This window comes from Lepisosteus platostomus, chromosome 9 (genome assembly GCF_059453375.1).
Source record: "Lepisosteus platostomus isolate fLepPlt1 chromosome 9, fLepPlt1.hap1, whole genome shotgun sequence".
NCBI lineage: Eukaryota > Metazoa > Chordata > Actinopteri > Semionotiformes > Lepisosteidae > Lepisosteus > Lepisosteus platostomus.
In genome coordinates this window covers 17,064,364-17,085,720 of record NC_142619.1, presented here as the reverse complement: position 1 = coordinate 17,085,720, position 21,357 = coordinate 17,064,364, and the positions used below count along the sequence as shown (strand labels likewise).

The window sequence follows — 21,357 nt, the reverse complement described above, 5'->3', positions numbered from 1 at the left end:
AGGTTTATATACAGGAATTTCAGTTGTTCGGTCTAATTCTAATAATGATGAAACAAGGTGACAAATAAAGAGATAGCATAGTTTGTATTTTGGCTTTAACACGTATGGCTGAGTTAAAGGAGGCAAGGACATTGCGATGCAGGGCATCACATTACTACAAAAGAACTCCTAAAATACCTATACAGATTTCTAACCCCAAGCCAGGCTTGCTGGCAACAGGAGACCTGAAAGAAAAACACTGACTGCACGGTGGATGCAGAGTCGCTTGTTTTTGGTGGATCTCTGAGGCTGGGGGGATGAGAATAGCTCCGGTCATGAATGGAAGCAGTGAAGGCAACGTCCTGGATAGGCCGAATGCAAGAAGCGTCTGTGACGAAGTGGTACGCTTTGCTTGAGAGGATGTGTGGTGGCGCAGTGTTCAGCTAGGAAGCTTTTATGCATGTGGAAGCACAAGTTTGACCTTCACCCAAACGTCCATTCAATAACACCCTTTATTACATTATACTGGCTCATTGTCTGCCCTGTGAAGGACTGGCATCTGTTGCTTGTCAGGATAGGCCCTGGCTCCCCCGCGACTTTGTGCATCCTAAATTTGATGAAGTGGATAGAAAATGGATGGATGGATATTGACTCATAGTACTAAACAAACCTTTCCACTGAGTCCACCGAGATATAATAAAACTACTAAGAGAAACTTCATTAAAAAAATTAATGTATCTTTAAGAATAGATGTCTTGAATTTTATTAAAGCTTTCTATGACACTATTAGGAAATAGAGAACAAGGTTTCCAAACAACACATTGTTCTAAATTGTGTCTACTTACTGTACATGTCTAAACTAATACTTCAATATTAGCTTCAACTCTGTATATTTTAAGAGTGACAATTATTTTCACAAAATGGTCTGTTTTCTCCATTATAATCTTTTTTAAAAAAGTGCTGCAAAACAAACATTAAAACACATTAAAAACAAGGTCTTTCAGAAACTCCATTATTTCACAAACAGAGAAGTCCATTACAAATCACCTGAATGTCTGACATACAGTACATTACTCAAAACAATTAACACTGAAAGCATTCTTGAACAAATGAACTACCTTTTAATGGACTGCTTTCTTTCCATGTGTTTACCAACAATCGATCCAGATCTCTGATTCCAGGAAGAGTTTTTGACAGAATTCTTCGGCTTCTGCAATAATTAAATAAGCAGTGTTATTTCCAAACCTAATGTTCCCAGTTTGGTATGATTGCTTTAATGGCTAGCCATTAGCTATACCTCACTGTCCTTCTAAGATTACTACATCTCAGATTGAAAGCTAGGATACAAGAGGCTATTAGATGGTCTTTTTTAATTTATTACATAGGACAAGTGAAAAACACACTAACCAAAAATATCACAATTTAAAACATAAAATAAAACTGCAATTAAAGATTATATACAGCCATTGTGAGGCATTATATTGATCTAGCTTCTCATCAGGGTTTATGAAATGCTAATAAAACTTGGATTTAAATTGTTTTAGAAATTGCCATACCACAAATCATGTCTTTAGTTTGATAAAAATGTACATTATGTAGGAAACTTGTACATTATGTACAGTTATGGACATATCCATAACTGTGAACCATTTAAAGGGGAAATTGTGGCCAAAACAAAAATCAAAGATAAATCACAACAAACTGCAGTTTATACCATCTACAGATAAACAAAGCTGTAGACTGAACAGCACGGGAAGAAAACATGCCATACAAATATCTTCATAAATGACATCTATGATCTTCCATCTTTGGTTGTAAAACACAATCTAAATCACATTTGACATTACAAACATGTTCTGGACAATTATTATTAGACACGTAGAGGTTAATCCGCGCTAAACAATTGAAAAAGAAACATGATATTGGTTGGGGTTTCAGTAAGGTGTGAGTGAGGGGGATAGATATGGAGAACAATTTTTAAGTCTCCCCAGTCGTTTACAGATTTAGGCTCTGAAAATTCCCATGGTATTCCCAGATTTCAATTTAATTGGAAACACAGTCTCACTCTGTGCCTATTTCCAAATGCTCTTTCCTTTCTTCTACTTATCCACACCATTTTTTTTATATGCCTGCTGTTTTCTACACGACTGAAACATGTTTTTCCTCTATCCTTCTACTTTTCAGAGTGGAATTACCCTCTACTTGTTCCCTTGCAGCTTTCATGTTAACTCAGTTGCCCACTCAAATATTATTATTATACAATTACCTTGTGCCCTCAGAACTGTAGTTAGATGTGATTTATGTTTGATGTTTGTTTTGGACAGAAATAACCCTTGAAAAAAGTGGCAGTAATTAAATTATGGATTCAATAGCTCTACTTCCTCAGACACAATAAATCAGATCAGAACTGTCTACTTAAAAACAGAACGAAAACCTGGCTGCTTTATGACGTAATTCTTGAAGTTTTAAATGTTCTGTGGGGTTCACCACCAGTGCTCTGTATTTTCTATGAAACTCATATTAGCTCATATAGCAAAACCAGTATTATTTATTTAAATAATTTATTGGGAAGACTGTTTTTCATTTTTCTCAAAATTGGTATCTCTAATAATGTCACAAAAATATGCTATGTCTTTAAAAGTTACCTACTGTAGTTCAGCTGTTGATTCAATTTACTTACTTGATAGCACATATCTTGCTCATCTCGTAAATGTTTGTTCATTTCCCTAGGAAAGATTTTTACAAGATTGTTACATACAACAAACTTTAATATGTATATCAGGTGACAGATATTTTCATTAAAAATGACCAACAAAAAGTATGACAAAAGCCACTATAAATTGTTCCCCACCAGTTGTTTGCAACTGTTCTGTCCATTTGCAACTATAATACATTAAGAAAATGGATAATTGCAAAAGCTAAATACTTATTTTGCATTAAGTAAAAGTAAAACTTATTTCTCACTTTATAGTCTGAGTTTGGAAACAACACTACAACCTCACAAAAGAGATGGAGCCAACATACTCACTGCCCCAGAAATATGTATTGTTGGGCACTTTTCACATTGCAAGCAGCAGAACATGAGTCACTAATAAAACCGTGAGCTCACAAGCAATTGACAAACATCATGGGCTGTTAGGCAGCAAAGCCAAGGAGACCCTGGCCAATACATCAAGCCTGCCTAACCCTGGCAGCATTTGGCCAACTAGGCAACAGCCCTTGGAAAACCCAAAGTAAATGGTCCAGCCTGACTAGAGAGACCAATCTGGGCTCAGGCATTAATAAGCCCCTGATAATATCCAAAATTAAGTTAGTGCATATTAATTGTGTTTCATTCTATAACCTTTAAAATCATAATAGATTTGTGTTTCTTATAAATAACATTTGTATATATTGTAAGTATTTTCCATCACTTGGTACATTAAGTATTTGCATGCAGATCCAGACTTCTACAAAAACTCAGAAAAAAATCAATTTTCAAAACATGACTCAGACCTCTGTGGTGCAAGGACATATGCTATAGCTCTTATTGTGGGCCTTAATAAAAAGAACAGAAGTGTGTGGCTCATACCTCAAGAGGTCAAGTTGTTTCAACAGGCTCGCTCTCTCTCTTTGTAGTCCTTCTGTTACCCTGTAGAGCTCCCTGTGAACAACAGCAGTGAATAATATTGTCAGGGGGCATCTTTCAAATAACCCCCATATTTGACCCCTCAGAAATTAGTTTATTTACTTGTTTTCTGCCATGAAGTCAGCTTAAGCATGGTCTACCGGGTCATTGCTCACTTGTGAGAAAACACTGAAGTCAGTACTATATAATAATGCCATCTACTTGGCAATGGTACACTCTTTAAATGCACATGAATAGCATTATTCTCATAAGGGTTTGACTAGTCTCTTGGGTTCAAAATAAATAACACACCTTTCTTATTAAATAGTCTTTCCTAAATCCCTAAAACCATATTGTTTCTATATACAATTGCGATGCATACAATACAGTATAGGGTAAACTGCACACTAAAAAATTGTAGAAAGAGCAAAATTCAGCCAGAAGTCTACAGAATTTAGCTCTATGTGTTCCTATTCAGATCTCACACTAATGCAGGTCCCCTCTCAGACCTCTCTCTGATATATACAGTATATATATATATTTTATTGCATTAGAAAGTTAGAACTCAATTATCAACAGGTCCAAAGTCTTTTCTTCCAAGGTTTTGCGTTCAAGAACCAATTTCACAAAAAGACGCTATCATTTAACAATGGAAAAAGGAACATCGAACAAAGATGTGGAGAAATAACATTGAACATCTACAGTAGATTGCTAAATTGTGAAGCCTATTTACTCCAATACTCTGTAGCAGGTATTTTTAGGACAATTGTAAGGAGGTTTAGGGCAGTGTAAATACAACTAATGTACCTGGCTCAAGTGTAACCTAAAGTATGATTATCTCCGGATAAGAGCTACCCTGCCTGCAGAACAAAAGCAAACCTATCTTTATGATAGCTGACACGAGACTGCAATGCCAAGAGGCATGCTCTAAAATGCAAAACAAATCTTTTCTGGTAAAATCATCTTTAAACCTTCGATCAAACCCTCAGTTGAAAACACTAATAGGTGTGAAGAGGTAAATTACCAAATGTCTGTTAAATCATCAATTAATTTTATTTAGTCTACAAACACACTATTTGAGAAATATATACTACTGTATATATAGGATTTCTGGATCTTTTGACTTATTTTTTAACAACTGCAATCCATACAGTCATTGAAAATTGTTCCTGTGCCTTTTTTTTCATAAATAAGAAAACACCCATCGTAAGCAACTGACCTACCCCAATAGGGCACCATTGACAATCCTGAATTTGTACCTCATTTAATTATTTATGCTTTATACAGAGGTTTTTTTACAGTACAGTACTGTACATATTGTTTGCATTTTAGCTTATTTTTCAAAATTATTTTTTAAAAATTAACTAAAGCATATGAAACACAATCAACGCCCATGGTAAGCAGTGTGCTTACCTCCATACCAGCCGTCCTTTCCCTGTATTTCACAATGATAGCCATGCCTTTTAGACCTACTGTATTTAAAGGTATTTTGTAGAAGATGTTTTTCATTGCTTTTATTATTTTTGAATTACTGCATTATAGTTTTTTGAAAATATTTAATTTTCATGTTACATATTGTTTATTTAAACAATGTTAAACCATGACGCAATCCCTGTCCAGCACATGTACTTTAACAATATTTTACCACTCATTTATACTTTAATTTCTTCCATTCTACCCTATTTCTAAATATACACCAAGCCTGTTTTCCAAACCCCTTAACCAAGCCTTGTTATTCTGTCCATTATTGCAGGAAAAATCTGGTGTTTCTGATTTAACAGACAAAATTCCCCTTTAGCAGATATTGTTGATAAAATCTGAATCCCTTTATTGTATTGGATTTTGGCTATGTATTATGATAACATAAGATAATGTTCAGTTCAGCTTCAGTTCAGTTTACTTGTCATATGCACATGTGCAATAAAATGCTTATAAAAACAAACTGGATACAAAAAGCCCACAAGACAAAACAGGCATACAGTACAGACAAGGAGCAACATGTAATGCGTCAACACACTCCAGTAAAAGTATACTTTATTGGCCATATACAATTTCTTGTATTAGGAATTTGTCTTTTCATATACCCCAACTTGCTCTCCATGAGACACACAGATAGGGAGAGAAGCTTGGGGTCAAAGTGCAGGGTCAGCCATTTATACAGCACCCCCGGAGCATGTGGGGTTAAAGGCCTTGCTCAGGGGCCCAACGGAGTAGGATTCCTCTGCCGGCCGCGGGATACGAACCAGCAACCTTTCAGCCACAGGCACAGATCCTTAGCCACAGAGCAACCACACCGCTAGCTACAGTATAATAAGCTATAATAAAATGTAAACATCTTTAATGATTATAGCTTCTTATATACTGTGTATGGGTGGAACAGTGGTGCTCCGGTTTCTTCCCATACTCTAAAAACATACTGGTAGGTTAACTGGCATTGGGAAAAAAGTGGCCGTGGTGTGAGTGCGTGGATGTCTCTGTCCGTTTGCCCTGCAATGGACTGGCTTCTCGTCCAGGGTATACCCTGCCCTGTGCCTGTTGCTTTCTGGGATAGACTCCAGTCCTCCTGCAACCCTGAACTGCAAGAAGTGGTTATTCTACATGTACAGTAAAAGGACCACAAGAGTGTGCTCACATCTCCCTCTCTTCATGCAGTCGAGATGCTTGCTCCTGTAGAAGGTGGAGCTGCTCCTGGGCCAGGGCTAGCTCCTGGCAGGTGTGTTCCAGATCCCTCCCCAGCTCCTCGTTGGTGTGCTTCAGCTTCACATTCTCCACCTTGGTCTCGTGCTGCTCACTGTGCAGCTCCACACACTCTCTCTCCAACTGAGAGGAGGCAAAAACACAGCACATCATCTCCAGCTTTGAAACAAACATGCATGTATACTGTACAAAGCATCTGAACCTGTTTCAAAACAGCATTTTCTAAACATGTTTTATACATAATATGATGAACAGTAAGATTATTTTACTAAATACTAAATTAGAATCAAGTGGGTCAAAGCAGAATGACCTCAGAAACTAAAAAAAAGCCAGGTATTGAACATAAGGTATTCCATGAAACTGTGGGAAAGTTATGAAAGGAAATTTCAAGATGTTAGGCTTATCCTATTTGAAATATGAATCACGATGTATCTGGCTTCTGATACCAATCATATCTCAATCGTTTTCATAGAAAGTCCCACTGAACAACTCAGACTGCAGACTATTCCAGTGTTTGCTATAAACAATTATGTAGTATAAAAAGGAATTTTCAGAAGCCTGGAGCAGCACAATAAAGAACAAGGATTCTTTTTACCAGAATATGTGATACAGAAGCTCCGTTGTGGAATGAATCTTTCATGCAATATGCTCTACTTTTACTCTTTTTTTTGTATGCATCACATTAGGTATAGAAGAGGTACAGTACTTTGACAAGCACCCCAATTATACTGGTGTTTTCTATCAAATAATTAATTGTGCCTAAATGTCTGTAATGAGACACACTCCTTAAATATATAGAAGCATCAAAAACTATTTCCAGACTGCTTGGAATGGCTAACCAGTTTATCCAGTAGAAATTAAAGTGAATGCTGAAAATTAATTGAAAATGGAATAATATTAAATAAACAAAAATATACCTTTTAAGAAGCAATGCCTTTTCTGTAAGCTTCACAAACCGAGGAAAGAAAAAGGCCAATTTTCAATTCTGATGTAGTTGGCTAACTTTGTTTATGTGTTAAAAATGGGAATAAGGACTTAAATCCTCATTCATCAAAGAAATGCAAAGAACACAATGTGACCTTGAGCTACCGACAGTTTGATTAGCCTGTCCTATCTAGGAGAGATTCTTTTTGTGAAGAAACCATGTTGTCAATGGGGAAGGATGCAGAGCTCATTAGCAATAAGAATAATTAAGAGGTGCCAAGGAGTTTTAAATTCTATACAAAAGAAGTGACTAATGGCTCTAACACAGAATCAGGCTGGGTGTTCTTTATTAAAAAGGGATTATAATAAATTGAGTAACAGAATTCCTCATTAGTTTGATTAGCTTTAAAAGCCCTAGTGTGGATCTGTTTAAGAGGGTGAAAGCTAGAGATAATTTAAATCTATTAATTTGCATCACATGATTAGTGTACAAGTTCTCTAGAAACAGGTGTTGCTATACATTCAGCTTAATGCATTAAATTTTCTTGTTATGCTACCAACATACAAAGCAATAAAAACACAACTTAATTGAAATGAAATTCAAACCAGAACAATGCAAATAGTATGGCACACAGAAATTACTAACAGGAAGTGGAATCTAAGAGTGGAAATGTTTTGACATATATAATTTCTCACAACATAACTAGTAACTGATAACTGATTTGTCTCTAACAATATTGGAATACTGGAATTGCCTCAATTAAACCCTCTATAATAGGTCATAATAGGTTAAAATATTTATAAATTTGGAGTTTTTAAATATAGTGATGCTACAGTATGTTAATTTTGATTCTCTACTCCTTTGCAATGTAGTTCTGAAAACAGAAAACGGCAAATCTTTGGTAGTTATTTTTGTTTCTTATGGCAGTAATGTCTTGTCAGTGTAGGATATTCATTTAAGCCCTAGAATGTATTTGGTTGCACTTCTTTGGACTGATGCTAAACAAGATCCTGCTGCTCTAGAATCAGAGATAAGAAACAAGATAAATTCCAGGGATTAATGTCCTACACTAACAGGCTAAAGAAAATAAACCTTTAAAATCTTGTAGAGAGAAGGGAGCAAAGGGACTTGATAAAAGTACAGTATTCTCATTGAAAAATTAACTGGGGAAACTTTTTTTACCCTAAAGGACGTGGGAGTCTAGCACAAGCCAACCAGCACTGTTGTGCTGATATCCTGGTTTCTTTCAAGGAACAGCTAGATGAAATCCTTGGATAGTTATAACTATGAAATAGGCTAGATGGGATGAATGGCCTCCTCTTGTTTGCAACGTTTCTTAAGCTCTCATGCAATCAGGGATAGAGCCCAGCACAGCCACACTCCTACTGTGAAATACAGCAGCAATATTAAAAAAGAACAATCACTGCCAGAGGGCCAGGCTGAACATTGAGGGTTTCCTTGTGCAGCTCTGGCAGTGGCTGTGCTGCTATTACCCTCTTCTGCTTCTGGATCAGCTGCTCCAGCTCGAGCTCCTTTCTTGACAGCTGCTGCTCCAGGTCCTGACTGTGGGAGAGAAAGCGCTCCGAATCCTGGTCAGTGACAGAGAACACATGCTGAGATAGCAGTCACCCGAAGATCAAAACCACGCTAAAGGACATAGGCAAGTAATACATGGAATTAAAACGCTACTGTAGCTCTGTGAAGGTGGCCCCCCTACAGCCAGCACAAACGATGAAACCCACCTCATTCGTTAGTGCTACGTTTGTGCCGTTGAAAGTAGCGTTGGTAATGCTTTTGTTTCCGAGATATAGCGCCTTGTTTTTTCGGGGTCGTGACGTCACTCAGCCCCCCAACAACATCGTAGGGGAACCGTGGCGCTATATCTCGGAAACAAAAGCAGCACAAACGCTACTTTCAACGGCACAAACATAGCACTAACGAATGAGGTGGGTTTCATCGTTTGTGCTGGCTGTATGGGGGCCAACTTCACAGAGCTCAGTACTGTGTCATTATTTTTTAAAGTGCCAAGAAAGTAAAGCAATTGAAAAATGAAGAAAAAAATCAAATAGCTTGATCTGAAGCCTTCAGACCTCCTTTTGGCTTTAAAAGGCCTCATGTCTCAGATTGCTGCCATATGAGTGAATTCAGTTGAGGTGATTTATATTCTCCTATATTATTATAATATGAAGAATGGAATTTCTTTAGGTACTATTATGTCATTAGGAACATATTTCAAAACCCAGACTTGCAGAGGAATAATACAAGCAAAAACAAAAAAAAATAGGCAAATATCTGCACAGGGCCCCTCTGAAAACATAGACCCTGTACTGGATACAGTGGTTAGAAAATGGAAGGATGATGATTGCATCCTACTGTATCTCTCAAAATGAAGCACAAAATCGGAAGCTTTTCTCACCTGCATAAGTATTCGCTCCTTTTCATTTTTAATCTGTTGTTCCATTTCTTCATAGAGGCGCTGGATCTCATCATCATGTGTTGCTGCCTTTCTATAAATTGTGGCAAAAAAAGTTTATAGAATTTTCCTTTTGATGTTTTTTTTTTCAAATCTGAAAAATGTGCAAGGAAACTAAAGGTGTAAATCCTATTAAGAGTTGAAGAAAATATTATGTCCTAATATTCAATATCCATATTCTTCTAGATTAAAAAGGTAGAAGAAAACATTTTTTTTTAATCATACAGCCTTCATAATATACAATCTTCAAAACAAAGGTTTTCTCTCTTATGAAGAAAATTATTTATAATTTTAAGTACTGGAATAATATAATCAGAATAAAATCCAAATTATTCTTCAGGACAATTACACACATTTCGGCACACTGGAACCACTAGGTTAGCTATTTGTGGTTAGCCACTAGGATATTATCTGAGAAATTCAATAAAAAGTAAAATAATTAGCTTTTTTACATCCTAGGTACTTTGGCTTTTTCTTTAGAACCTGCTGAGTGTTAAATTAAATAGTCTTTATCATTATAACCTCACATTGTACAACGGTTACCATAGAAGACTCTGTATAATCTAGAAACAGCTTTAGAAGTGTGCTTTTTACAGAGATAAAACAGTTTAGAGCAGCGATGCATTCTTGACCACAAGTAAGCAGAGATGTGCAGAAAGTTGGTTTGCTTTTTAAGAATTCTTCTGCAAATCACAATACTGAACATAAAAAAGAAACATCATGTACTTTTAACAAATTCATAACAAGCTATCAAAAATGACGAGCTGTTTGTAAAAGGTGCACTGAAATTTTATTGAACATTCATTATTAATTATTCATGCTGATTTCACTCTCGTCACGAACAGTACTGATCAAAGACAAGTCTACTGTGTACTGCAAGTCACAGGTGAGTAGGAGGTGTGGCCACTGTGGTAAAAAGTGCACATGATTTGCATCAGGTTCCAAACACCATCTTATTTCATTTATTGTAGATCTAGATCTAGTGCATGTCTGTTTACTGGTCTCCTGAGTTCTAGACTACCAGTTTATCCTCCAAACGTTCAATGGGGCTTACTATAGCCAGTAGCATATTCAAGAAGCCTGTCAGAAACCATGAGCAACAAAAGGAAATGTACTGTCCAGATGTAATGTTGCTTCATCAGGATGAGTCCACAGAACAACCTGGAAGTGAGGTACCCGGACCCGGACACAGATCAATACAGAGCTGTGCAGCCTGGTAGAGTAATATGGAGATGACATTATTTTATATTTCAGGTGGGTAGCTGCGTCAGCATGCGTAGGCTGCAAAGGAACAAGTTATAGGTTTATTCCATGCCGAAAAAAAGAAGAAAGAGAACACAACGTGCTCCCGCCTCTCACTCCTCCTCCCTCCCAACCTTTGTTCTCCGGCTACTTTACCTTTGCCTACTGCCCTGTCTCTCTCACACCTGAAGAAGGCTCCACGGCCGAAACGTTGTGTTCTCTTTCTTCTTTTTTTCAGCATGGAATAAACCTATAACTTGTTCCTTATTTTATATTACTCTATACTCTATATAATATACAGAGTAGACTAACATTTGGACCTCCTATCAATCATAAATGTGTCCCATCATTGATGGACTGATATTCATTCTCATGTCTCATCTGGCTAAAAACTGCTGGCTGTGAACACCTCAGAGAGCAAATTGACTCACCTCAGACAGTTGACTGACTTAATCAGCCTCCAATTTACTGATGCCACATTTTCTGGGATTGTTTGGCAAATTATTGTTCATTTGATAAGCAGGGCATATTCTTTCCTGATTTATTTTTTATTTTGACCAATTTTGACATTCAACATGTTTAATCTCATCACCTCTGCTCTCACTAATAGCATGACAACTTCTGACCAACTTAATTGAAGGACACCTGTGCAGAATATGCAGGACTTTGTTGGACAGTGAGCAAAAATGGAAAAATAAAATTGGTGCAGGCTGTCACCAGTTTTTCATGTTCAATTGCAGTTACTGTATAATAATGCATATACAGGGGGTTCCCACTTAACTTTACCCTGCTTAAAAATTCCCTGACTTTACATCCCAAAGACTTAAACTCCACCCTAAAACTGGCATCCAGAACAAAAAAAGTCATATGTCTAGTAAAATTATTGAAAAATATCTCTGTATTATATAGAAATCATTATACATTACAGTTTTATCTTATGCTGTAGGTGTTTGAGACGCTTATGCAATTCTTTTCTATACCCCGAATTTAAGTCCTTTGAAAGCAAAGCACCCTAACAAAAAAGTTGAGAAACATCAAAACGTGCAAGCAGATTACATTGCTAGATAAATTAAAATAATTTTACTCCATACAGTATTAGATATCCTTATTCATCATGTGTACTGTATTTAATGTAGTATTATACTTTCATACACATGAGCTTTCTCTAATTCATTGCTAATTTTCAAATACTAAGTGTTACTAAAACGTTTCAAACAAAGCTAAATTACATTTAAGTGCTGAACTTAATGTCTCAGTGCAGTAACCATTGTGTTTACACACAGAAAGCATGAATGTTCTGTTCATACACAGAAAATGTTAATACAGAGACTTACGTCATGTTCTGGTCCCTATTACTGTTCAAATACATTAATTCATATTGAGAACTATGTCACACTTAACGTCCTCTGTGGAATATTTACATCCTCCTGGTCCCCATTAAGCCCCGATTTCTTATGGGAAATTCCCCCTTGAAGTTGATTCATGTAACCTCCCCGTTTTACGATCCCCATTTAGGACATTAAAAGGGGACCTCCTGTACTACATTTAGTTGTATTTAAAATGAAGGTATTAATAACAGCTAGTGTACAGTACTACGGTTATGTTAGTGATACACAGACAGAGCAAGATGGAAATTTGGAAGCATAAAGTGCTTTCAGGAATTTCACTGAAAACAAATGAATACCTACAGTATACTGTATCAATCAATCTACTACAAGATACTAGATAATTAGATAATTAAACAATTATGGTTTAAATATATTTTACAATACCATATTTGTATCTCAAAACATGTTTTATCCATACCTTATCTGTTGTTAGTCAGAGGTAATAAAATGCCTAAACTGAAAACAGACTCAACACAGTATGTTACAAAGCTTCTGCATAGTATCTGTACACTTCAGTAACACAGGAAACCAGATGAATAGAATGTGAATAACCGTGGGCACTACTTAGGAAATGTATGCACTTCAGTAGGATACTTCATTAGTCCACTGAGACAGCAGGTCATAGTGACATGGGTTTTATTAGGTTCTTTTACAAATACAAATGAATTTTAGTCCTTGCACATTCCTATTTTACAAAAGAAGACCCAGTAACAAAATTCAAAGGGATGTTCGATTTAAAATAAAAATATATATATATACATTCGGTAGAAATAGTTTGTAACTTAGAGATACACTGAGGGTTTTATTTGCATCATATTGCTCACAAAATATTTAACCACTGACATTTAGTCAGGTTAGTACTTGCCTTTCTACATGGTCACTATGAGGCAACAATGGGTACAACACTAGTTAGAAGTGTCCAAAAGGGTACAAAAACAGATAAAAGATAGTGGCAACTACTCACTGATTATGAAAAATCATAAATGCAGAGCCAGCAAAACATTGCATATCAAAAGGAATCATCAGACCTTAGTATCTTACTTAGAGGTAAGTGCTATTGTTTAAAGAATAATGCACAATGAAGATGCACTACTCATTATTAGGACCACCTGCAGGCCATTACACCACAGACTTCACCATTACAAAACATTAACATCACGTATCAGTACAGCAATGTGAATGCCAGTGTGTACCTGTAAAAAGCATGAAGGTCAAAAACTAATACATTTTAAGACCTTGTTATGGTGGAGTCCATTATGAGTCATGGAAATTGACTGTATGCTGTAGCTGTAGCTGTTAATGTACTGTAGTAGACATGCTCATAAAACTGTGCACTTCAAATCTTCTACAGTATATAATATTGAAAAAAGCAGCTAAATGTAAATACAGTATCTAAAACTATAAATTTGCACATGCTGCCAAACATGGTAATTTGGAATATTATTTTTTTATTTTAAGTGTTTGAAACTGCCTTTGTTTTCTTTGAAGTCATTTCTAGAACAGTTAATCAAAGCTGTTTTATCGCTAATGACTCATGGACCAGAACAGGAGGGATAAGGAAACGTGAAACTGAGCAAATAATGACTTCTGAAAACTCAAGTGATAGCAGTTTTCTAAACTGAAAAGTGTAAATAGCAGTATTTTGTGTAAGAATAAAAAATGTATAATAGTTTTATATATAGTTTTAAAAACAATGTTGAGACCCATCTATGATTTCCACTGTGTCAAACCCAAGTAAGCATTGACTGGAAGAGCGCTGAACTGCAGATTGCCATCCAGCATTTCAAGATAAACTGACCAAATCCAGCTCCATTTTTGGAAAATCCCAGTAACCACCAGCTGATAACAGATGATATTTGGACTGCAGTACCTTTGACTCAACGGATTTGTTTTACTGACTGAGCTGCTCAGGAGTCCAGAAACTTATGCTTTAATATTACTTTGTGGTCCGTTGTTATTTAGACCAAATTCCTCGGATTTTCTGTGAATTAAAATTATTAATTTGTGGCGAATCTATCTATGTATGACAGAACAAACAATTCATAATTTTACTTTTTTTGAGTGATTATTAATGTGCCACTTATTGTTAAAGTAACGTATTTTAAATGCACAAAAATAAGTTGCAGCTTTCAAAAATATAATTTTGTGGCATAGTCTTAAACTCAATACAATAGGTTTTAAAGATCGATTCCAAAATTAAAATAATTCAAAAAAAAAATCAAGATAAATTTGATCTTCATCGTCCTTGAGTGCCTTCTAAGTAGAAAGCATATTCAGTAGGCATAAAGTTAATAAGCAAAGTGGGTATATAAGTTAGTCTGGTTGTAAGGTCATTGTAAAAAAATAATCAACATTATAAAACATTATCGAAGGTCTTTGGAGTGGGACTCACAAACTCCAATTAAGTTACAACACAACTAATCACAAAACTTGGTCAATTAAAAATACCCACAAAAACATAAAATAAAAATCTTAACTACAGTGAGAGGATTTGCATTACATGTTTCCACAAAATTAGATCAGGTGTCTGAACATACAGTATAGTGGGTTTAAAAAAAAATCTAGAACAAATCCTTTTCCCCGTTTCCGACACTAATAGACTGATGCATAAAAGACGGCATGTCAAATAAGTTTAGCAAATTTTAGATCACCTCAAATCTTCCTGAAAGCAATCAAATATTTCAGTATAATAAGAATGTGTGTTAACTGATACATAAGAAAAGTAAACTACAAACTGAAAAAAAAATACAGAAAGATAGTGAAAAACTCCAGAAGCACATGTATTGGTTTTGAGTATGGTATTACCAGAAGCTCTGATTTTATGACAAAAAAAACAGGAGGGGTCAACATTTTATTTTTGCACAGCATCCAGTATGAATGTGCAGTAATAATAATCTATACACTTCTATGGCACTTTTCTGGACACTTCATTCAGAGTGCTTTACAGGTAATGGGAACTCCCCTCCACCACCACCACCAATGTGTAGCATCCAAATGGATGTAAGCACCCAAAGTGCGCCAGTACACTCACCACACCGCAGCTACTGTATCAGTGGGGAGGGGGACAGAGTAATGAAATCAGTTCATAGGTGGGGATTATTAGGAAACCAAGATTAGTAAAGGCCAGGGGGAAAATTGGCCAAGACACCAGGGTTAACATCCACACTGTCATCCACAGACAGTCCGGACCTCGGTTTTATGTCTCATCTGAAGGACAATTCCTTTTATACAGTGCAGTCTCTCCATCACTGTACTGGGGCATTAGGACTTACAAAGACTGCAATGTGAGTGCTCCCTACAGGTCCCACTAACACCTCTTCCAGCAGCAACCTTAGCTTTCCCAGGAGGTCTTCCATCCAGGTACTGGCCAGACCCACACCTGCTTAGCTTCAGTGGGTTGCAGGGTGGTATATCTGCTGGGCATAATACTGCTATAAAACTATAATATATAATATATACTGTACTGTAACACAATTGTCTATAATACTACTGGCAGTAATTGTGTGTAGTAAATTACAGGTTTCTTATGTTCTGCTTTATACAGACTATCTAAAAGATACTGTACTCCCAAACATCCTGTTGGAGTTTTTCTTATGCCTTCTCCCCATCATTTCTTAAAGACATTTCCCCCCCCCCCGCCCCCAAACACTAAGTTTCTCCAGAGGGGGACGCAACCATATTCCATCCAATATTTGAATTAAGATTTAGAAAAAAAGAAAATAATGTTCGCCTCATTCTCATAATGCTATGTGAAAATTAATGTCGAATTAGAATGATGTTTGCGATTTATCATTCACTATGAAGGCGCTGTAGGCAATTGACATGATAGAACTTGAAAGTCGTATGACAAACTGGAATCTAAAGCAGCGCAAACAATAAGCTGCCAGTGCTGAGAAGGTGTTAATCAGGTTTAACTCTTCTTCAGACTTGGCAAACAGTTTCCATCTAAAGTCAAATTCCTCTTTTGGAATGTTTACTTAGATCACAAGAACAAGAGTTGCCCTTGCTAGACATTGAATCATGATTCTCCACGACACACTGCAGCGGAAACCTGAATGGAAAATTGATTAAGACAAAATGATTCTGTAGTATTCTCGTCATTTCGTTTATAATGCATTTGGGAAACATAAGTTATATATTAGTAGCTTTATTAAAGTATAATAACTGTCCTTTGATCATAATTAAGACTACACCCATCTTATTTTATGAAAAACTTGGGCTTTAGCCAGATACTATGGATAAGTACTGTAGCTTTCAGTGACTGCGGCACAGAAGTGAAATTGAAAATGGGCATTCCAAAGTAAAAAAAAAAAAAGATATCTGCCACACAGAAAATCATCATTGCACATATCCATAAAAGAATAAGGCATAGCACACCAACCTCTTTAGTGCACTCTCCATCTCTCTTTTCTCTTGATTAGCCTCCTTTATCTGGAAGGTCACTCTAGATAAGAACTCCTCGAAATTGGACAGAAGATGGGGTTCATCTCTCCTTAGCTGAGTCCAAAGGTTCCTCACTTCACAAGGGCTAGGGGAAAAAAAATCTGTGAAGTTCAAGACCATGCAACCTTATAACTTAAAACTTGATCTTTCGATATTTTAATCAGTTTTCATCAGATATTTTTAATAACACCTTGAGTCACAAAATCTCAGCCTTCCCTATTATACAGTATGTGAAAATGGTAATGGGGATATTCACTATCTTTTTGATGCCATGAAATACAGTATCTTAATATGGGTGACATTAAATGAAATTTAAAATTTTAGAAAACACTCATCACAGATATAGTACATATTACTTAACATGCAGTTTGTAGCTGCGTGTCACCGAGTAGCATAGACAGCTGGAGGCTAAGGACAGGACCCCAAACATTCTGAAAACAAACTTGCTCCTATCAAGGAAGTTAAGAAATAGTACCTATGAGGGTTTGGTGAAACAGAATACTGTATTACATTCAGCATCAGTAAAGGTTCTCAGTACTATCTGTGTTTTAAGAAGCGGAAGGGCAGCAAAGAAAAATAATACCAGTTATCCAAAAAGGAACAAACCATCCCCTTCATTTTGATTCTAAAAGATTTTAATAAACCATAACTACTAATGGTAATTATGCCAGAATATGACATCCTTTGTACTGTAGGTACCAAGGTGTCCACGCAATCGATAGAAAACATTTAAATGTGCAATATATGATTTAACTTGCAGATATAAGCATTTCAGATACATCTCCTACATGTATTTCTATAAATTAGCCCTTAAGTTCAATGGGTTCTGGTAGTATGACCTCCACTGTAAAAGCAATATATGCTGTAATTAGTGTTATTTAACAGTCAATTAACAACTACTCAACACAATTAGTGTTTAACTATACAGTACATAAAACAAAAAAAAGCAAATCTTGTAATTATTTCTTCTCTTTGGTAAGAAATCCATTAGATTTGGCTTGAAAAACCAGACAAGGGCCTGGTATTTGTAAAGAAGGAATTAAGCGTCTGTATAATGAGGGTATTTGTTCTGTTGTTAGGGGAGTTTTTTTAAAGTGTATAACAAATGTAGTCAAATTACACATCCTGGCACCTTTTCCAACAATATACCAAATCTGACAACAAAATCTTCGATCCCCAGTTTTCTCAAAGGTCTAGAGCTAATTTTTGAATAAGACCTCTGGATATAGTGAGATCTATCAATACTAGAAAAAAATAAGAATTTTAAGTGAATCACCTTAGAATAAGGACATACTGTGCAAGGACAGAATAAATGGAGGCAATACACATTAATCAGATTTGGCAGCTTTATTTTAAGTACCTGTATCTGACCCACAATGAACACATCTGCCTTTAATCGATAAAGTGCAGTAATCGATCTGAAACCTTCTTCAGCAGCTACTTACCTTTAACTGACATCAAGCACGAACAGATTTTTAAAGGTTAGTTTACTGTCACTGTCTATGGACATTACTTTCCCCTTGGTCTGCCCTACAATGGTGTGAGGTAGTGAATGCAAAGTTCTGACTTCTTAAAAGGCCGAAAAGACCTGAAGATCTTACCTTACATAGTAAAATGTACAGTATGGGGATCTGTAAAACAATCCAGGGCAGAAAGCGAACTCAGACAGAAGCAGTAAGAAAGGTTTCAGATAAGATATTCAATGCATGTCTTTTATGGATGCATAAAGAGTGCACTATGTGGTTTATGGATTAATTATACTGCTTTGAATCTGTTCTGTTCTCAGGGTTAATTTGTCTTTTTAATCTATTTGTCCATGACATGGGCTGGCATCCTATCCAGGGTGAACCCTGCCTTGCGCCTGTTGCTTGCTGGGTTATGGCCCTGTGTCACCCCCGAACCGGTGCTGGACACATTGGTTAGAAAATGGAAGGATGGTGTGGTGTCCTTCCTGCAAAGAAGGAGTGAGTGCATTTTGCAAAGGGCTACAAGACAAGTGGTTTGAAAGGCAACCGTTTAAAAGGCAGCAGTTTATGATTTTTAATACACACTGGCATTTTCAGGATACAAAATGTCAAAAACTACTATTCCATGCTGCATGCATGAATGTTGAAAAATTGAAAGGAATAAGCCTCTTCTGAGAGTGAACCACAAAAAGAGGTGACTCAAACTTGCCAAAAATTCTTTGAATGACAACTGAAACATTGTTTTCTGGTCAGATTAAATGAAAATTGAGCTATTTGGACAATTCTACATGTTGATGAGAATCATTAAATATTTTATTTGATTTCTTTTCCTATTTTGTCAGGGGTATAAATACATTTGGAGGGCACTGTACTACATGTTACTTTCTCTTCAAAAGACCTATGCAGGAAAACGCATATAACGCCTTTGAACATTGCTCTAGCTGTGCCATTGCTCTAGCTGTGCTCCATTTGTTCAGAAAATCAACATAATACATAACTATAATAGTAGCTCTGTGTGGTTGAAACCGGCTTTCTCACTCCTGGTTGGATGGTAAAGACGCAGTTTTGAATCCAGCTATAATCAGATGGTCATGAATGTTGGTTGGATCCTCACTGAAGATCTTGTTTCTTTCCACTGGTCTTTGATCACAAACATGACAACTCTATGGTCCTTATTAGCACAACGCAAGTTTTCAGAGCCTCACTCTAGCAGTTACTTTCTAACCAAGAGAAGAAACATTTTTTTCACATGTACGTTTTTGAAGGACAAGCCTTTAAATGTGTTATAAAACTAAAGTGCTATGATGGCATACATGCAAGTTCTATGACTGATTCATCCCCCTACTTTAAAGGTCAGATTACCTCTTAAATTCCTACCCAGAAATCTAAAATGGTGTTGTTTAGAAGTTGGGAAGTATTTTTATAAAATTTGGTGAAACTCACCTCAAGACGGCATCCTTTATGACAATTAACTGAAAAAATGGTTAACACCGAGGTATATTGCTTTACTATCAAATTTAATCCATTCAATTTATTTTTATTACTTTTCTTTGATTTAAACTTACTCTTCAAAGATTCCACTGGCCCCTAGACTCTCCATAAGCACACAAAAATTGTGCTCCTCATCATCCTCGCCTCCTTCCAGTCTCTCCTCCCACTGGCTCTGGTAGAGACACTCTGGCTGGCCTTGACTTTGTGCTGGCTCCTGCACTGCCTCAGCGAGAGAGATCTTCTGCCCAAACAAGAACTCGCCTGAAAAGCATTGCAACATACATCTAAACTCTCCTGTGCAGAAAGCTACCCAACTGATCAACAAAATTTGATACAACATTGTGAAAAATAGTGTAATGTTTCCAATGCTAGCAGTCTATTACACAAAAGGCATTTCTGACCAAAACATAATCCAATGATTAATGGTTCACAACATCCTAAAAACTAATATGCACTGTTTATTTACTGGTATCAATCATGGATACAGTACTATAAAAATAGAATCTCAGAATATGTATTAAATTACCACACATTTATTACAGTATAAAATACTAAGTCATAGATTTATCAATCTTGACTGAAAATCTTTCAGTTTTAAATAAATTTGAGTGATTAGCCCTCTTTAGTTTTGCAATTAACATCTAAGCATAAAAAACAGGTTAACTGTTTATTTTTCAACGCACTAAATCCGGTGGTGAACTCTTCCAGGGTAAGGTAACCATTCCCATCTGCATCCAGAGTGTCAAACACATTCTCTAGCTCTTCCGGACTAAGGGGTAATTCACCATGAAGTCTCTAAAACACAAACCAACAGACACATCAGATTTGGACACTGGAATAAAAACAGATGGAGTGAAAAGATGACATACTGATAAATACATTACACAGCACAGGTCTGACCTGAACAAGAAGAGAATGTTTGAGGACCTAGCACCCTTTAAAAACTTATTACAAGTTTATACATTAACAATATATAAGATACCTTCTGGGACAGAACTGGTAGCGTGGCATAGAAGAATCTGCAATACTTGTATTAACCACTCAAATTATAAGGAATCACAGAGTCGGGGCTAAGGCCAGACCAAGTCTTGTGTAATAAAATCACCATCATTCCTTATTTTTGATGTGTTACTTAATATGCTTTCCCCTTTTTTATAAACTGTAATTCCTTCTTCCTGAATCAGTGACTGAAGTTACTCCATCCACCTGAGAGCTCCCATCTTCTCCTGGTCCTCCAAGAATGTGCTAACTTTTGGCTGATAAACTTTTCACCATACTGTATCTATTTCCTTAACACATGGGAAATACTCTAAAACTATTATTTATTCTAAATGAAACTAATCACACTAGATTCCTCTAAGTGTAAGAAGGTAGCAAGTTCAGAGAGAATGGAGATCCTTGTTTTGGACCACTTTCCCCAGAAATCATTGTGGACTGAAATGCAGCCCTCAGTCACCTTACCAGTTGCTAGAAGACGAAGTCTGAAAAACAGGGCTTCTAACTTTGTGATATCAGGACACTGAGCCATGGACCGTCCAAGGAACTTTGGAACTGTGAAAGTGTTTTTTAATGAAGAGACTCAGAGAGACTAGAAGAGTTATGGACAGTTTCAGAGTGAGAATGGATTTTTTGAGGTCTCAGTTATT

General features: G+C 36.4%; 1 protein-coding gene across 3 annotated transcripts in view; it reads right to left on the bottom strand.

Moving 5' to 3' along the window:
• cracr2aa (calcium release activated channel regulator 2Aa) overlaps positions 1–21,357 on the bottom strand; it is a 67,633-nt gene that overhangs the window by 19,338 nt on the left and 26,938 nt on the right. For all 3 annotated transcript variants that reach the window (XM_088646994.1, XM_088646993.1, XM_088646992.1), the window contains 9 exons: positions 20,395–20,506; positions 19,786–19,972; positions 16,693–16,839; positions 9,625–9,715; positions 8,702–8,797; positions 6,219–6,406; positions 3,551–3,622; positions 2,660–2,705; positions 1,098–1,189 (listed from right to left, as the gene is read on the bottom strand). In XM_088646994.1, the coding sequence (XP_088503120.1) occupies positions 1,098–1,189; positions 2,660–2,705; positions 3,551–3,622; positions 6,219–6,406; positions 8,702–8,797; positions 9,625–9,715; positions 16,693–16,839; positions 19,786–19,972; positions 20,395–20,506 (1,031 nt within the window). The remainder of the gene's footprint in view (positions 1–1,097; positions 1,190–2,659; positions 2,706–3,550; positions 3,623–6,218; positions 6,407–8,701; positions 8,798–9,624; positions 9,716–16,692; positions 16,840–19,785; positions 19,973–20,394; positions 20,507–21,357) is intronic.